The sequence below is a fragment of the Natator depressus genome, chromosome 14 (assembly GCF_965152275.1).
Source record: "Natator depressus isolate rNatDep1 chromosome 14, rNatDep2.hap1, whole genome shotgun sequence".
Classification (NCBI taxonomy): Eukaryota; Metazoa; Chordata; order Testudines; family Cheloniidae; genus Natator; species Natator depressus.
The window spans coordinates 18,108,344-18,125,958 of NC_134247.1; the positions used below are offsets into that span (position 1 = coordinate 18,108,344).

General features: G+C 41.6%; 1 protein-coding gene across 12 annotated transcripts in view; it reads right to left on the minus strand.

Moving 5' to 3' along the window:
• The window catches only part of TNRC6C (trinucleotide repeat containing adaptor 6C), a 584,197-nt gene that overhangs the window by 508,159 nt on the left and 58,423 nt on the right, over positions 1-17,615 (minus strand). For 9 of the 12 annotated variants that reach the window (XM_074970980.1, XM_074970984.1, XM_074970981.1 and 6 more), the window contains exon 3: positions 14,809-14,871. The exons of 2 other annotated variants lie outside the window; for them this stretch is intronic. In XM_074970980.1, the coding sequence (XP_074827081.1) occupies positions 14,809-14,871 (63 nt within the window). Of the gene's footprint in view, positions 1-3,702; positions 3,728-14,808; positions 14,872-17,615 lie in introns of those variants that run through there. One more of the 12 variants, XM_074970990.1, reaches the window with a different exon arrangement.

Genomic DNA, 17,615 nt, shown 5'->3' on the forward strand with positions numbered 1-17,615 from the left:
TGAGTAACTGATGTAGCGATGAATCTGCAGAGAGCCTGGGATAATAGCTTGGAGAGGTGAAGTGCCCCATTCATCTCAGTGAGGGGTTAACTCAGAGATCCTGTGATGATCATTTAAGTGTCAGCAGTGTTAGCTATTTCATTCCTCATGTAAAAAGGAGAGGAAGAGTCACAGATTTCCATGGTTTACTGTGAGCGACAGCCCATGTTGGTGCCGCAAGTGGGAGGCATTTGGGAGATGCTGTCACTCCTTAACTTCCCCCTTGCTCAATATGGAGTCAAGCCTATGGAGCCTAGCAGAGCCCATAGGCATGTTCAATCTCCGCTGAGGAGGGGCAAAGCTCAAGGAGCCCAGTGGAGCTAAGCCATACTGTGCACACAGTCATATTTTTAACATCTGCACACTTCACTGTGAGCAACACCTCATTGTGGTGACTCCCATGGGTGGAGCTTATTTTGTGAGTGCAGCATCACCACCATTTTTCTCCAGTCTGATCCCTGCCCTATGGTCACATTGCAGCGACCTTCTCTCCAAGGAAGGCTTAAAGTAGCTCCTTCCAGAGCCAGTCAATGCTACTTCATGTGCTTACTAGAGATAGTGCTCTGCAGGTGGGGAGCTACTAAGCTTTGCAGGATGAAAGCTTGCCAACCCCGGAGTTATCTGATTCATTCTTTAAGGGTCCCAATCCTGATTATCCATATGACCTGGGGGACATGTGAAATACTCAGCTGAATGTTTCAGACATTCCAAAAGTCCTATGGATAATCAAGGTTGGGGTCCTTGTCATAAACATACAGCTAAGGGTAACATAAAATCCCTCCTTTGCCTGTAAAGGATTAAGAAGCTCAGATAACCTGGTTGGCACCTGACCAAAAGGACCAATAAGGAGAGAAGATACTCTCAAATCTGTGGGGGAAGGTTTTTGTTTTGTGTTTCTTTTTTTTCCTCTCCGGGACAGTGAGAAACCAGGGCAGGGAAAATACATCTCCTAAAGCCATACCTGAACTAAGCATCTAAGATTACAAATTGTAAGTAATAGGAAGGAAATGCGTTAGATTATCTTTTGCTTTAGCTTGTGAATTTTCCCTAGGCTAAGAGGGAGGTTTATTCCTGTGTGTTGTTTTTGTAACTTTAAAGTTTTGCCTAGAGGGGAATCCTCTGTGTTTTGAATCTGATTACCCTGTAAATTACTTTCCATCCTGATTTTACAGAGGGGCTTCTTTTACTTTTTCTTTAGAATAAAGTTCTGCTTTTAAGAACCTGATTGGTTTTTAATGTCCTAAAAACCCAAGGGGCTGGTCTGTGCTCACCTTGTTTACTCTCAAGCCTCCCCAGGAAAGGGGGTGAAAGGGTTTGGGGGGATATTTTGGGGAAACAGGAACTCCAAGTGGTCCTTTTCCTAAACCTTTGTCTAACTCACTTGGTGGTGGCAGCGATTCCATTCCAAGGACAAGGAAGAATTTGTGCCTTGGGGAAGTTTTTAACCTAAGCTGGTAGAGATAAGCTTAGGGGGTCTTTCATGCGGGTCCCCACATCTGTACCCTAGAGTTCAGAGTGGGGAGGGAACCCTGACAGTCCTTGAAGAAGGAACCCGAAGAAACTACAAAATCAAATGCTTGCCTCAGGCAGAATCCAGCAATAGGTTCTGATGCACTTAAGTTCCACATACTTTGACACAGGGGCACTCAGGTTTTCTGTGATCCATGCTGCCAGCAAAGCCCATCCCACAAGAGAGTTGCTTTACAAGCAAACAAGAACAAAAACGTTAGAAGCATTGTACTGGAACTCAGGATCCAAAATGCCAGTTCTGAGAGGGGAATACCAGCATCACAGACATAACCTGAAATGGGTTGAGGAGGTCAGAGTTTGGCTTTGGCAAACCTGTGGCAATTTGGATCTAGGTTACATTTTATCTGAACCAAAATCTGTGGGAATTTGAACAAACATTTTTTGTTTAGGGCCCCTCTAAAGAAATGGAAGTTGGAAAGATCTATCGGATCATCTTTTCTATAGCCTGTCGCTGCAGGACTGTACTATCAAGTATATTCTTAAATGCTTTGTCTAATTCAGTCCTAGACATCCCAAATGATGGGGTTCCCCCAGTTCCTTTGAAGGACTATTCCAGAGTCTTGCTATTAATAACATTTATAGGTACAACACAACACATTTTTCAGGAAGGTGAACCCAGTAAGGGAAGGAAAGAACAAGAAAAACTACCTCCCATTACAGAAATGGCATCCTGAAATGCTACCCAACAAGCAGTACCAGACAGGAAATGAAGAGGAATAACATACCAACAAATGAATGAGAAATGTACGTAGATGGATTACCCAAATAAGAATTTGTCCAGGATGCCAGATCAAATACACCCATCTCTTGCAAAAAATGACATCTTGGAATCTTTTATGACCCCACGTGGCCAGGACCTGGATTTACTTCTCAACTGAACTATTGCTGTGCCTAACGGTCAAATCTGCTGGAGCTCTAATAACCAGTTCACGGTGATTGCTTTCATAGAATATCAGGGTTGGAAGGGACCTCAGGTGGTCATCTAGTCCAACCCCCTGCTCAAAGCAGGACCGATCCCCAATTAAATCATCCCAGCCAGGGCTTTGTCAAGCCTGACCTTAAAAACTTCTAAGGAAGGAGATTCCACCACCTCCCTAGGTAACGCATTCCAGTGTTGCACCACCCTCCTAGTGAAAAAGTTTTTCCTGATATCCAACCTAAATCTCCCCCACTGCAACTTGAGACCATTACTCCTTGTTCTGTCATCTGCTACCACTGAGAATAGTCTAGATCCATCCTCCCAGTTTAGTGTCGTCTGCAAATTTGCTGAGGGTGCAATCCACACCATCCTCCAGATCATTTATGAAGATATTGAACAAAACCGGCCCCACGACCAACCCTTGGGGCACTCCGCTTGATACTGGCTGCCAACTAGACATGGAGCCATTGATCACTACCCGTTGAGCCCGACAATCTAGCCAACTTTCTACCCACCTTATAGTGCATTCATCCAGCCCATACTTCTTTAACTTGCTGGCAAGAATACTGTGGGAGACAGTGACAAAAGCTTTGCTAAAGTCAAGGAACAACACGTCCACTGCTTTCCCTTCATCCACAGAACCAGTTATCTCGTCATAGAAGGCAATTAGATTAGTCAGGCATGACTTGCCCTTGGTGAATCCATGCTGACTGTTCCTGATCACTTTCTTCTCCTCTAAGTGCTTCAGAATTGATTCCTTGAGGACCTGCTCCATGATTTTTCCGGGGACTGAGGTGAGGCTGACTGGCCTGTATTTCCCAGGATCCTCCTCCTTCTCTTTTTTAAAGATGGGCACTACATTAGCTTTCTAGTTCATTTCTAAAAATCTTGCTGACCCTTCTCCCCCACATTCTCTCACACACACTTTCCTTGCCCTGTCCCTGACTCCTCCAAAAATAACCCCTCTAAAACTTCCACAGTGCAATCACAGCCAGTAGTGCTGAAGAAAGGAGTCAGGGGAGTAAAAGGCTAAAATGTGGCAGAATGGGATTTTCCCTCCCAAGTAATTACAGAATCAAATATTCATGAGCAGCAGGTATACTGCTGCATTATCTGTACATTCCTCCACCTGCACTTCTGTGTTTTCAAGGCACTGACTGATGCAGTTTCATATGAGACAGAGACAGAGGGAAGAAAGTTTTCAGTTTTCTTACCATCCCGGTATTATGTAAAAATCATTTCTCCTCTCCCTTTGTCACAGCTAATTTAGATGCAAAGCAAGCTCCTCTGTTGGAGTGACTCAAAGCACTAGGAACGGTGCAGGATGGATTATTATTGCTGCTTCTCCAATTTTGAGGGAGCTCAGGAGCTTGTGATTACTGAAGTAACAAGTCCCCGCCTCCCCCGGCCACAAATTCCTTATGCACCACAAATAGTTTGCAGCAAGGCCTCCTGGGAAGAATTTCATTTACATACTCCCTATTACAAGGGCTGGCCACATCCTGGCTTAGGCAGTGTTTGATAAAGAGATACCATACAAATGGCAAGTCTGAGCATTCATGATATGGGATGGGGGCGGAAAGAGGGAGGGTTGAATCTCTGTGCGCTTCCCTACAATGTGGCGGTGGGGAGAGCGAGGGGGTTGGAAGGGGGAGAGAGAGAGAAAACATATGAAAAGAGAGCAGTCCTCATTCTGCTCAGCACAGCAGCCTGAAAGTTCACACAATGAGCAACATGCTGCATACAAACTGTTAATTGGATTTCTGAGCCTTCTACTGGCAGTGATCGAACTATTAAAATGTGACTTCCTTTGTAATCCCACCATGATGAGAGAGGAGTATCCAATAGGGCTGAAGGTGGGATCTATTATTTTTACTTAAAGAACTTGTATTGGTTTCATTTTTCCAGTGAGGTTTTTTTTTAAACCGCCCACAGAGTTATTTATGGAGCCTAAATCAGAAAAGATCTGGTCTTCTTGAAGCACCTTCCAGTTCCTGAATGGACTAGATCTCACTATCTAGGTGGCTTTATGCAATAAAGAGGACAATGAAAGTGTAAACATAAATACAAATATTGAGGTATCTAACTCTGTTGGGATTTGCACAAGTCCCTCTGTTTTGGGCTTTATTTGGGTTCTTGCAGAAGCCAGTTGTGCAAATCTGCAGTTAAGAGACTGGAAGGCAGGTTCCCTGCCGTATTTGATTTCACAGACAGAAGGATTTCCATTTTTGAAAGTTGAGTTATTTTTCTTGAAGGTTAAGAGACAAGTGGTCTTTTGCTTTTTACTAAGTCATCTGAGTGACACACTCATTCTGTGGTGATGGAAAGATGGGCCTAAATTTTCAAAAGTGACTAGAGATGTTAGCTGCCCAATTTCAGCCATGCCCAATTTCAGCCACTTAAAAGGAGCCTTGTTTTTCTGAAAGTGGTGAGCACCTGCCTTCTGAAAATCAGGCTCCTCTACGGTGTCAAGTTGGGCATTCAGAAACTGAAGGACCCAAAATGACTAGTCATTTCTGAAAATGTCGGACAGAGATTTTAAAAAGGGTCAAAAGCAAGAGTGTAATTGGAAAAGGGCCTCCGAAAAGCTGACCTCAGCATCATGGTCCATTTTCAACAGAAAGCTCTGAAATACTATTTTAAGCGGGGCGGGCTCCAGGCACCAGCTTTGCAAGCAGGTGCTTGGGGCAGCATTTAGAATGGGGCGGCAGTCCGTGTCCCACGGCAGCAATTCGGCGGCGACTACTTGGGGCGGCAAAGTTGGTAGAGCCGCCCCTGATTTTAAATCTAAAACTTTCCAAGACAGTCTAGAGTTCTGAACTCTATACTGAGGACTCAGCACTTTTGTACTTGTGTACTCTAAAAACCCTTCACTGAGCAAAATAGGTGTGTCTCAGGCCTCTGATAAAAAAAGCATTCCTTGTAATAGTGATGGGCAATCTCTGAGTAAAACAACTGACACAAACAGTTGTACAGAACTTCAAGCTGAAATGCAAAGATCTCACTCCTCCCCCATTTGGTAGAGATGCAAACTGACCAAGTGTTACCTGGGAATCTAGGTCACCAGACAGAAGCCTATACCTTTTCTCTCCCCCCCGTCCTCTCTCCAGCCCTTCCCTCCTCACAGGTCTGAATTCCTTAAATCATGACTTTTATTAAATCCCAGCATGGCTCAGATCACAGCTATAATTTTTCTCTCTCCCCAACTTCCCACCACAAATCCATTCTAAGTGAGTGACATTTGCAAAGTGTATTTTCACGGCCCTCCATAATCCCTTCAGAATATTAAGACTGCATTACTTTGTCTTTGGTTACATTAACTTCAATTTTCCTTATGAGTAAGTATTTGGCTAAAAATTAATATAGTGAAGTTGAAAAGAATCTTATGATAGGAAAAGACTAATTTCATCTCTGGCTGCTCAGATACCAGAGTACATTGGGGTTAATGTAATTAACTTACAATTTTAGCCTGGGTTGTGTACATACACTGAATTTCCCTGCTGGAAACAAGATTAGATTTTATTACACTATATATCCTGGTTATCTTCACCATGCCTCTAATATTACTTCCCTCAATGACTTCAAGGCTCTCTGCTGCAATGAAAATGCAGAACCATCTGGTACTGAGCCCATGCAGTTTATTTAAGGATTTAATTAAATGCTCTAAATGGTGAGCTTCTACGAATTAACATTTTAAATGTGACTTATTGCAGGTTTAATATTGTCTTAATGCCAACCTGGGAAACTCCATAGCCAAGTTGTTGACGTTTAAATTGAATTCATCTGGGTGGCTCCAGGGGGACTCATTAATTAATCTAAACAACTAATGGGGATTGGTTCTGACTTTTGATGAAGATTATTTACAGAGACAATTTGCAGTGAATAAAGAGTCACAGTAGGCAAATGTTTAATTGAATGTTTAAAAAAGGGACCTCATTGTCTTCAATATCAGGGATGCATCTTGTGAGTAAGCTTTGAAATACACTGAAAGGGGATGATTGCTTGAAGCTTTCCTAGCTCAAGCTAATAACAAAAAGAATGGGTAATTTCATTTGCCTGTGTAATTTGCAGCTTGTAAGGGGACAACAGGTCTGCCTGGCTCATAGTTTACACAGAAACAACGTTTCCTAAAGGAACCTTTGTGTGGTACCAAGAGCAGGTTTCTCTGCTCATTTTTACTTCGTATAGCAGAAGGCAGGATTTTCCATCTAAACAACAGTTGGTAGAACTAGGGTCAAATTCTGCTCTCATTTATACCAGTATAAATCCAGAGTAACTCTAATGAAGTCATAGAACTTACTCTGGTTTGACAACAGTGTAATCGAGAGAAAAAATTGGCCCATTGTCTCTTTTCTATTCTACTGTGCACAAATGGAAATCAGCCCTCTGCAGCTCATATTGCGCCATTAGCCTGCCAGGGATTGACATTTTGCAACATGGTTATTTTTCCAGTGAAGTATAGTACCAAAATAGTACCCATCTCTCTGTCTATTGATTTACAGCCATCAAAGCACTTAATCTATTGTCTTAAATACTGCATCTTTCAGATTCATTTTCACTGAGCTTTTATTTTTTACTATTTCAAGTTAAAAATTTGTATTCCAGTAGCACTTAGAGACTGCAACCAAGATGGGAGTAGTGTTGTGCTAGGCATTGAGCATACACATAGTAAGACAGGAGTCCCTGCCCCAAAGAGCTTGCAATCTTAACTTTTAATATTAACCTTTAACCACACTTAACTTTAAGCATATTAATAAACTCATTCTCTTTAATGAGAATATTCACATGTTTAGAGTTAAGTACATGTGTACACGTTTGCAGGACAGTATTCTAATTAGGCAAGATGGACAGAGGATGAGAGAAAGGAATTATGCCTCAATTTTGCATCTGTAAAATGGGGATAAGAGTGATTAAAAGACTTGTTCAATGTCATGCACATAATGTCTGTGGCAGAGCAGAGAACTAAACCCAGATTCCCTGAGTTCCAGACCAGTGCCTCAACCACAAGGCCATTCTTCTTCTATTTTGAAGTTGCCAGAAATTTATTTAACTAAATGTTAAGGATGCTTCAGTAACTAACAAATGTTAATGAGGTGTATGCAGCTATTAATCTGTGATCAATGTTTGCATTTGTAAGAACTCCGCCTGTGTACAGAGAACACACCCATTTTATTCCCAGTGTTGTTTTAAGCTATTCCAGATGAGAGGGACACACATTGCTCTCTCCTGGAGACTTTACTTCTGTTTTTCTTGTAGCTGGTTTTCCTTAATCTAAAATAAAAGTAATTCAGATTCCATGGTCTAACTTAATCCAGGACTTCAAAAGGTATTTGTTAGGTGGTGGTTCCATCCCATGAATGTCTGTTCAGTCAGAACAGGACTTAGACCTCAAACTCATCTCACAGATGACCCCTAAAAGCCTTTAGATCTTGGGTAATGACTTTGGGTCACTTCTGATTTTGTCTGTTTGAGAGTCCATCCAAAACTTAACTAAATATTTTATTTCTGATTGTGAAGACTAACGACATACAGATGAGCGGCATGGCGATGCAGTATGCCCATTTTGGCCAGGATCTTGCCCCTGCTAAGGCCTTTTTGTGATGTTCTGGCTGCCCAAACAGGCTATAAAGTTGGCTCAATCACCCAGCTGAGAACTCCCTGCCTCTGCACCTCCCCTTGCATCACAACTCTTGGCATTAGGGACACAGCATGAACACTGCTGTGACCCAATGATCTCTACCTGGTTTAATAGTCCCTTGGCGACTATTATCAGCCTGCACAAGTTAGAGCAAATCCTAGGCTGCTTTATATCGCTTCAGAGGCCAAAGTGACCCTCAGTCACCACCCCTAGGCTTGTGGCGTGTGTGTACTATATAAAGCTGTCTTTTCCACAGCATGCTCAGGTTTGCACTTATAGGCGCTCAGCCAGACCCAAGGATCAAGCCCATTATCTTCTCTGATTTATCTCGACTTATGGTTTAAATTTTATTTTTGATAATATAAGAATCTGTCTCATCTGAAACTAAGAGCTTCCAGACTTCATTTCTTTACATGGCTGGGCACAACCAGAATGCTAATGCAGAAGGGAATTGAGGGGGAGGATACAGTAAGAAGATGTACATAGCCATTAAGTCAAGGAGACTAAAGCATCCAGTCCCGATCAGCCCTGTTGGATACTGTCTAGAGCATTGCCAACAGCTCTGATACCTAGAGAGGAGCTCTTTTATGCAAACACCTCCAGTAACAGCTTTTGTGGATCTGACAGACAGAGTGGTTAAAAATTATACATTCAGTGGGTGTCCTGTAGAGAGAAATTGTTCAGCACATCTGAAGAGGGGAGGTGGAAACTCAGAAAGAAATTCTGAATTGTCTGAAAGGAAAAGGCTCTCAGTCAGACAGGATGGATCCTAAAGGCAGTTCAACCAGTATTCCTTCCTACCTTCTCTGGGAAATTGAAGAGGGAATTCAACTTATATGAAAGTAGACCAGAGTCATGAGGAAGATAAATCCCAAGGGAAGTGATGAGAGGCAGAGACTCAATGTAGATGAGAGGATGGTCAGAGAGTAGTGCTTTCCAATGGAGTGAAGATCTCAGAATACATAATCTCTCCTATCTTTTTTGTAGCTAATAGGTTAACTTCCCCAGGCTTCTCTTGAAGTGATGTGGCTAAAGGTTAAATTTAATTTTCTGTAATACCTCTCTTTCTTAGATTAACTTGATGTTAAAAATGTAAGGTGTTTAAGAAACCAAAAGATAGCTTGCTATAGCTAATTTATTTGAAAAGAACGGGTCCATTCTGATAACTTTCTCTCTGAAATTATCTCCATCTTCTAATGAGAGGTAAGTAATTCACTCATCTGAGTTACAGCCTATTACCTGGTCCTGGGCAAAAGGAAGGGGCAAAGGTTTCTGCCCTAAGGGGTTCCATTAGGACCTGGAGGTACACAAGGACCTGAAAGTAGAGTAACAGGTAGTGTTACAGTAAAATCAAACAACAGGCAAGTTACCATCTTACCTGTCCTTTAAAGAATTGCACATTCTCGTGCAGAACCCAAATAAACAGAGCAACTGCTAACTGATAGTGGGGCTCATATTTTTGATATTTCTCCTTGCTTGTGTTTGACCACTACTGCCATCAGCAGGAAATTAGAATCCTTTTTATTTTTTCCCCATTGGTTCACCTGCTTCTGCTGTTTATTCTGTACCTGAAGTCAACATAATCCTGTTGGTCCTATCACAACTGTGGAATTGCCATGTTTCAGCACCATTTGATCTTTCCAAACCATTAGTGCCTGAAGTTCACTCAAACAGTGCTACCTGCTTCATTGTATCATGGGAGAATGTGGGTGAGTGCAGGCAACCCTGCTTAATTTTTATTTAAAGACATGTTTTAAAAATCTGCTAGAACCTCTGAGTGAAATTTGCCTCACTCTCTGGAGTGACATTTCTGTGACCCAAGAATCTAGTGTTTTAGAATTAAAAGAAGCTGCATGAGAAAATAATGAAGTTTAATGTCTGGATTCAGCCTTTTGGGGAAGAACATTGTAACCAATAGGCCATGTCCACATCTTACCATTTCTTCCTTCACATTTCCAAGATCTGTCCCTTCCTCTCTATCCCAACAGTTATACTCCTGATTATCTCCCATTTCAATTCCTGAAATGTACCCATTGCTGGCCTTCCAAATACCCACATCACCCCCTCCAGTCTACCCAAAATACAACCACGATAACTATCTTCCTTGCCTGTTGGTCTGACCACATCTGTGAGTCTCTCCTCTAGCTCCTCCTCCACTACATCAAGTTTCAACTTTGGATCCTCACTTACAAGGCTCTCCGTAACTCAGCCCCAACTGACATCTCCCATTTAATCGCTTCTCTTATTATCCCAGCCTCCAACTTCACAGTGATATCAGCCTCAAAGCCTAAGTTGTCTGCTTCTCCCTCAGCCATGCTACCCTCATGTACAGAATACTGTCCCGTTACAGGTCCTCCAAGCCACCACACTCTCTTGATACCGATTTCTTCCCCGGTGCCCACAAGAATGGAGTCACTAATAATTATTATGTATTAAACTACCTGTACCATCAAGATCATCAGCTGAACCAAATAGCTAGCAAACTTACTATGTGCTGTAAGGTAACATTTGCTACCTACACTTGTCATGTGTCAGTTTGGACCATATTGGGGGCAGAGACTATGCCTTTCTGTTTTGTCTATAAAGTGCCTGGCACACTTTTGAGGACGGTAGAAATAATACTAAAATAGCCCTATGACATGAGTGTTTTAGTTAAATGGATAATCATGGCAGGTTTTCCGTGCACAGGGAGGGTCTACTGATTTCCCTTGGACTCTGTTGCTGCTTCTTCAACATGGTTCCACAACCTTTGGCCAAGGAAGCAGCTCCCTTTCCCCAGGAGAAATTCCCACCCCCTGCAACCTCGAGTGGGATGGAGAAAAGGAAGAGGCTAATGCAGTAGATAGTAGGGATGCTCAGGATGGGGAGATTATTTACATCTCATCTATTCCTGCCTGCAGAGTTGGTAGATTTTATATTTTGCCCTGAGCACCTACCTACCTAGTTATGGGATCCCCATCCTTCCCGCAGCTAATTTGAGTCCTTCATCTGGTCTCTACTGATTTCTGCTAGTCTCTGTTGGGTCAGCTGGAGGGCCAGTAGCTCCAGGGGCCAGTACACCAATAGCCTTATTGCTCTGTTCTAAAACCCAGTTGCCAAGTAGAAACTGTAGGAACCAGCTGAAAGTTTTCCACTATAGTATCCACTAGAGGTAGGTTTATATGTCTCCGAAGACCTCATAGCTGGTTGCTTGGATAGGGCCTGTAAAGCTCTGCTTCCTATTTAACATGAACAACACCTGACTTGGTCAGTAGGCCCATTGACGTTAGTGGAACTACTAGTGGAGGGAGGTTCCACTCATCGCTTGTGAAGGTTCCAGAATCTTACTTTGTAATTCTAGTCTCTTAAATCTCTCGTAAATTAAATATACTCATTACATTTAACAAAATCCCCTCCAGTTGTGTGTGAAAATGGGATGCTTACTGAGAGGATTAAACAACCATGCAACCAAAAGCTCACAGTCCCGATAAAACCAAAGGCCTCACCAGAACTCTGCCTGTAGATGGACGACTCATTAATAGTTGTGAAGCTAACACTAGAGAGAAACTTGAAGAGCTGACTGCTATTGGGGAGTCTTGCCCTGACCTCTGATAACAAGAGAAAATGAATCATGGGGCTGCGCATCAGAAATGATTGACTGGTCGCTTTCCCAACAGAGCTTGCGGTCTACAGCACATCCACATTTACAGTGAACACAATATGGCTGGCACTTTCAAATCCTTGCTCATGCTACTGATTCTTACTCACACAGTAATCTCATTGATTACAAGTGTTCCAGGATCAGCTCCTATTTCAACACTCATTTCTGATATTTGATGCATTCTTATTTAAAGTGCCATACTACTGTATAGAGGATGCCTTATAAGGTATCCCAGACATACTTGTCAGAGATGCCATTTTTTCCTCGCTTTTAATATATATTTGATGACATTTTAATAGTGGTTATTATTGTATGAATCATCTCCTCAGTAACCCAGGTGAAGCCAGTGGACTTTAAAAATACATCTATCATATGCTATGTCTGCAAAATGTATAGAGATGGGACCTAGCTACAAAGTAGAGACTGGATCTGAACTTTCACAAACTCCTGTGATGTTTTGTTTTCCGGGTTTTAATTCAGGCCATTATAAAAGATACTTATAAAGGGCCAGTGACAAAATTCCTATCTAGCTCAAGATCCAAATTTCAAAGTGTGAGGATTTTCAGATCCAGGATTCTGATTCAGGCCCATCTCTCCGTAGGATTTATATATTTGAAATATAGTCAGAGATGGATTTCATCAAGAATGTTTTTGAAAATTAAATCTTGACCAAAGCTGCTGACATTTCAAGACTCAGGTATTGTAGCTCCTCTCTTCTCCATTGGGTACCCGTACATTGCTGCTATAGTATGGTCAACTTTTAAAAATATATAATACATATTTTAAATTCTTAGCTCCAAGCATGGTTTGTTGTACCAGGACCATTCATTAGGAACATTCTGCTAACTTGGTAACATTCAACATGTATGTAAGTCTGAGGTAAAAGGATGTACACAAACAAAACTTAACTAAAAATCTTTCATACTAAAATTCCCAGCTTTCTGGAATATATTTTAATTGTCACAGAGTTTAGCAATGTAAAAATGTTCCATTATTGTGCAAATTCTGTCACGCTGAGTTATTAGTAAACTTCATCTTCAAAAATGTTCAATTAAACCCTGATCATCTTGCTGTGGGAGGCTACTTTAACTTAAGGCCATTCACACACAAATAGATGTACAGAAACATTTTTTTCTGGGATGGTTCAAGGACTTCCTAGGGAAACAGAATTGTTTAGTTTGTGCTAATTTTTAGTTAAGGGGTAAAAACTGATTCAACAACATGTTTTCTTTTTGTCTTACCTATACTCTTCTCTTACACTCTTATATTGGCAAAAAATATGGTTATGCTGAAATGCTGTATGACATCTCTACCACTTTTGTAACAGTTTGGATGAAATGGATCATTCCATATCCAGTATATGGTTTAAGTATAGCAATAAAAATAGAAAGTTCACAATACAATTTTTCAAACAAATATTCACAGATTGTTTTTTAAAGCTGTTCAGTTGTGTTGTCTGTGGCTAATTCCTAGAGCTGGCTAGACACTACCAAAAAACTAACAACCACGTCCTTTCCCCTTCAAATAAAACAACAGCATTTAAAAAGAGAAGCCCTAGCCTTAATGCTTTGCTATGAACCAAATGGAATTCTATCGCTGAAAGACCCAGCAATCCTTTGAGACCTTTGCAAGCCCCAAGAGGACTCACTTATAAATTTGTAATTTTTCAGTTCATCCCTTTAACAAACTGTCTTAGTCCTGGAGTTTAAATTGTTCTATTAGTTGCCATCAATCCAGGATATTCATAAGTCCCCCCCCCACCAATACCTTAGTATTTGAGTGCCTCACAATGTTTTTAATGTAGTTGTTCACCCAACACTCCTCTGAAATAGTCCTTCCCTATTACCCCCATTTTACAGATGGGAAACTGAGGCACAGAGGCCTGGATCCACAAAAGGACTCGGTTGCCTAGAAAAATCACTGAAACAACACTGTGATCCACAAAGCCTGAGCCAGGTGCCTAAGCTGTCTCTACAATGCATGGAGAGAACTAGGTGCCTTAGAAAGCAATCCACAAAAGCCAGCATGCTTGGTAACTCCCCATCTAAGCATGCCAGAGGGGTGTATGCTAAGCCCCACCCATCTCACAGAGTTATGTGTGTAAGACTGGGCTGCATGGACTGCTAGCAAACCACAACTGGGAACCTACCTCCTGGAGTCATCTCTTGTGAGAATGAGTTAGGTGGATGCCTCATTCCATATAAAATGTCTGGAGGAGGAGACAGTGGTGCCCTCCCATAACTTTTAGCCCAGTGATTACAGCACTTACCTGGGATGGGGGAGACCCGGGTTCAATTCCCCCCTCAGGCTGACGGGGTAGAAAAGTTTTGAACAGGGTGCTTTAACCACAGAGCTATGGGATATTATGATGAGGGGCTCCCAAAGTTCTCCTATTGAAGCTGTTTCACTGTGTAGAATAATGAAAGAGCGATTGGAGCAGAGGGACTGGAGCCTGGGTCTTCCACCTGCCAAGTGGGTGCCGTAACCACTGGACTTGAGTGTCTCTCTCTCTCTCGCTCTCTGGCCCTAAGATGGACACTCCTCCACCTCACTTCCCCCAGTTTGTGGATCACAGAGGGCCTCAGGTAGGATACAGACGTTCAGATGCATAGAGTGAGGCAGCAGTGTGCATGCTCCAGCGCAGAAATGTAGGCACTGAGGAAACTTTGATTTACGCACAGAGTGAGTTTAGGTGGCAGCCACACAGGGGTTTTGTGGATTGCAGGGGTGCCTTCATAGATCTGGACTAGAGAGACTACAGTACATGACTATCCAAACTTACACAAGGAGTCTTTGGCAGAACAGAGGATTGAACATGGGTCTCCCAAGTTAGCATCCTAAGCTCTTGGTCATTCTTTCTCCCTTATCACCACCTGCAGAAACTATGAAGGGAAAACTTCTTTTAAACCTTTCTGTGCCTCCCCTCTTATGCAGCCGAGGAGACATCAACCCATAAAATGAAGTGATGTGTTTTTTTAAATGAGGGTTGGGGAAACAGATGTCACAATTTCGATTTTGATTAAACAGAGCTATGAGACTGACCTTCTCTCTCTCACCAAGATCTTGATTGTCTTTGGTTTTAAATTCAAAAGCTGCATCCATGTCCTGGAAAAAAAAATATTGAATTTGCATTATTTTCAAGTTTTATATCCGTGCTCCCAGTAATAAAAGACTGAACAGTGAATATTAAGATGGCTGCAATTTTGAGGTGATTGTTTCCTGTAGAATCCAGGAGCTCAAGTGGAACGGAGCTCAATAAAACAGCAAAAAATGTTTCCAGTTCTGCAACACCTCTATTGGCTCACATTAAAGAGGGCTGATTAGAACGGGTTTTAAAAAAAAAAAGGGGGGGGGGAGGGGAGAATTTCATTATTCTCCCACGACCTCCCCCCCCAATTTCCTTCTCTTTTCTGAAACTTTAAAAATTTTAAATTCTGAAATTTGGAAAATTTCAACCAAGTCAGTAGCTACTCAAAAACAAGGGCAAATTTTGTGAGAATTTTGTCAGATTCTGTTTCAGACTTTGAAATTTTATCAATATTTGAAAAATTTGACCAGCTGTAATAAGAACAAAGAATATTTAGCATCTATTAACCAAGGCTTTCTAAGCACTTTAAAAATTTGCCATTTTCACACCATTCCTGTAAGGAAGATACTATTATACCAATTTACAGATGAGAAGATTGAGGCACAGAGAGACAATTTGTCCAAATTCACATAGAAGTCAACAGCAAAATCAGGAAGCAGTTCCCAGAAATCTGAGCTTCCAATTTCCTGCTCTCATTAACCATTATCAATGTTCAGATCTTTGCAGAAGAAAAAAAGTTTCTCAACAGCTGCATTTCATAGCTCTCTGGCTGTTTGGGGACGAAGGCCCAGATTTTGAGAGAGACAAGGTGGGCAAGGTAATATCTTTCACTGAACCAACTTCTGTTGGTGGAAGGTGCACACTTTCAAGCTACTCAGAGCTCTTCTTCATGTCTGGAGAAGGAGAGTGTGCTTCATTCCTCAGACCTGAAGAAGAGCTCACCAGAGTATTTTGGAATCCGCTTAATTATCTTAAGATCTGCACAATAGTTATTGGAGTTGGATTTATTCTCCCTGGGTAGAAGCGAAAGGCCATGAGATGAACTAAAACAGGTTTTCAAAATCATGTGGGTCTAGCAACATTGAGGGGAAATATTATTCCCCCCATGTGTGTTTATTTCCTACACTGCCTCTTTCACCCGCTAAGGACACTGCTGTCTGCAAAGACAGGCACCCATTGTGTGTTCAGTTAAGTACAGACTGTAACAAAAGAGACATCCTCTTACTGTGTGTGCTTCTCATGAAAAATTTACTTTTGTTCTCTTAACAAATAAAGGTCATTCTGACAAACAATCTGTTTGCGTTTTGCGTATGGAAAATATAACAGTAAGGACTTTAAAAATGTAAAGAAGACAATCTAAATATTAGGGGGAGCCAAGAAGTTTGGATTCAGATTTAAACACCAGAGTTCAAGGGGTCAGAGCCAGTTGCACCTTAGGCTCATCTTCACTAAAAGTGAGATAATCCAGATGAGAGAGAATTGTTTAACACAAAAGGCCAGCTAGAAGTTGAGTAAACAGAGGCAGAATGCAAGATTTACTGGGTGAAGTTCCATGGCCCATGTTATACAGGAGGTCAGACTAAGAGGATTGTAATATTCCCTTTTGGCCTTAAAAATCTATGCATTACCAGGGCAAAGCTGAGAGCACACCATGTGTGAATAAAAAAGACAGCAGCAACATTTGTTTCTGGAGAAGAGAACTGAAGGAAATGGTGAAAGAACAAGAAGATGAGATTGGGAATATATGTCACCTAAAAGAGGCAAACATGCAGGGCTGAATGATAGTTATCTACCTCCATATTATTCTAGATTCTTGTGAACATGCATTACTTGGATTAATTTAATGAAACAGGTCCTATTGCCTCAGTTGGAGACTGTTGAACTCAACAATTCACTTTTATAATTATTCACTACTGTGATTTAATTATTGAAGGAGAATCTCAACACCACTGCTAACTGTTTAATTAAAAACACTATCAGGGAGCAATAACACCAACATGTGACATAGTACTTAGAGGAGGTTCCTCGCTGAAAACTTATTCCAATTCCTTTTCCTGGCTAAATTTGCCGATACATTCAGAATTCTAGAGAAAGGGTGAGGTGTGAGCTGCACAAAATAGCCATAAGCTATTTTTTATTTGGATTCTGCTTAATTTACGCAATATCAAGCTGGAGAAAAGGATTCTCTAGGGCAACTAGGATGGGGCTAGTATCTCTCATGGTAGGGAAACAGACAAACCTTGGATACAAGGATTATAAAGGGATTCTTCATTCAGGCTGCTAGATGCAAACAGATCCTATGAGGAACCTCCTCCTGCTGCTGCTGCTGCTGCTTTACCTGTTCTGTGGTTTGAGAGCCTGGCTCTCCCTTACCTTCCTCTTCATGCAATTCTTTTCACCTGTGTAAAATGTTACCACAGATGTGAGGGCAGAATTCTGATCTAACAGAATTTCATACCCACTTTAAACAGCTGCAAATGGCTCCAGCCAGAGCCTCAGCTGGTGCAAATCAGAGTGACTCCACTCTAGCCCTCAGCACCTTCTGGGCTTTGAGGTGAAACTTCTATGTAGCGTGAGAGGATACCTTGGTTCAAGTCCTGTACAAAGTCCTTGCACTGGCACCTTTCATCAGCATTAAATTCATTTAGACTATTTAAAATAAAAGAAACAGAAAACTAGCCCTTAAATGATAGTGAGTTGAGCCATTATCTTGACCAACACTGGTACTCTAGAAATATTGAGCTGTGACTAGAACAATTCC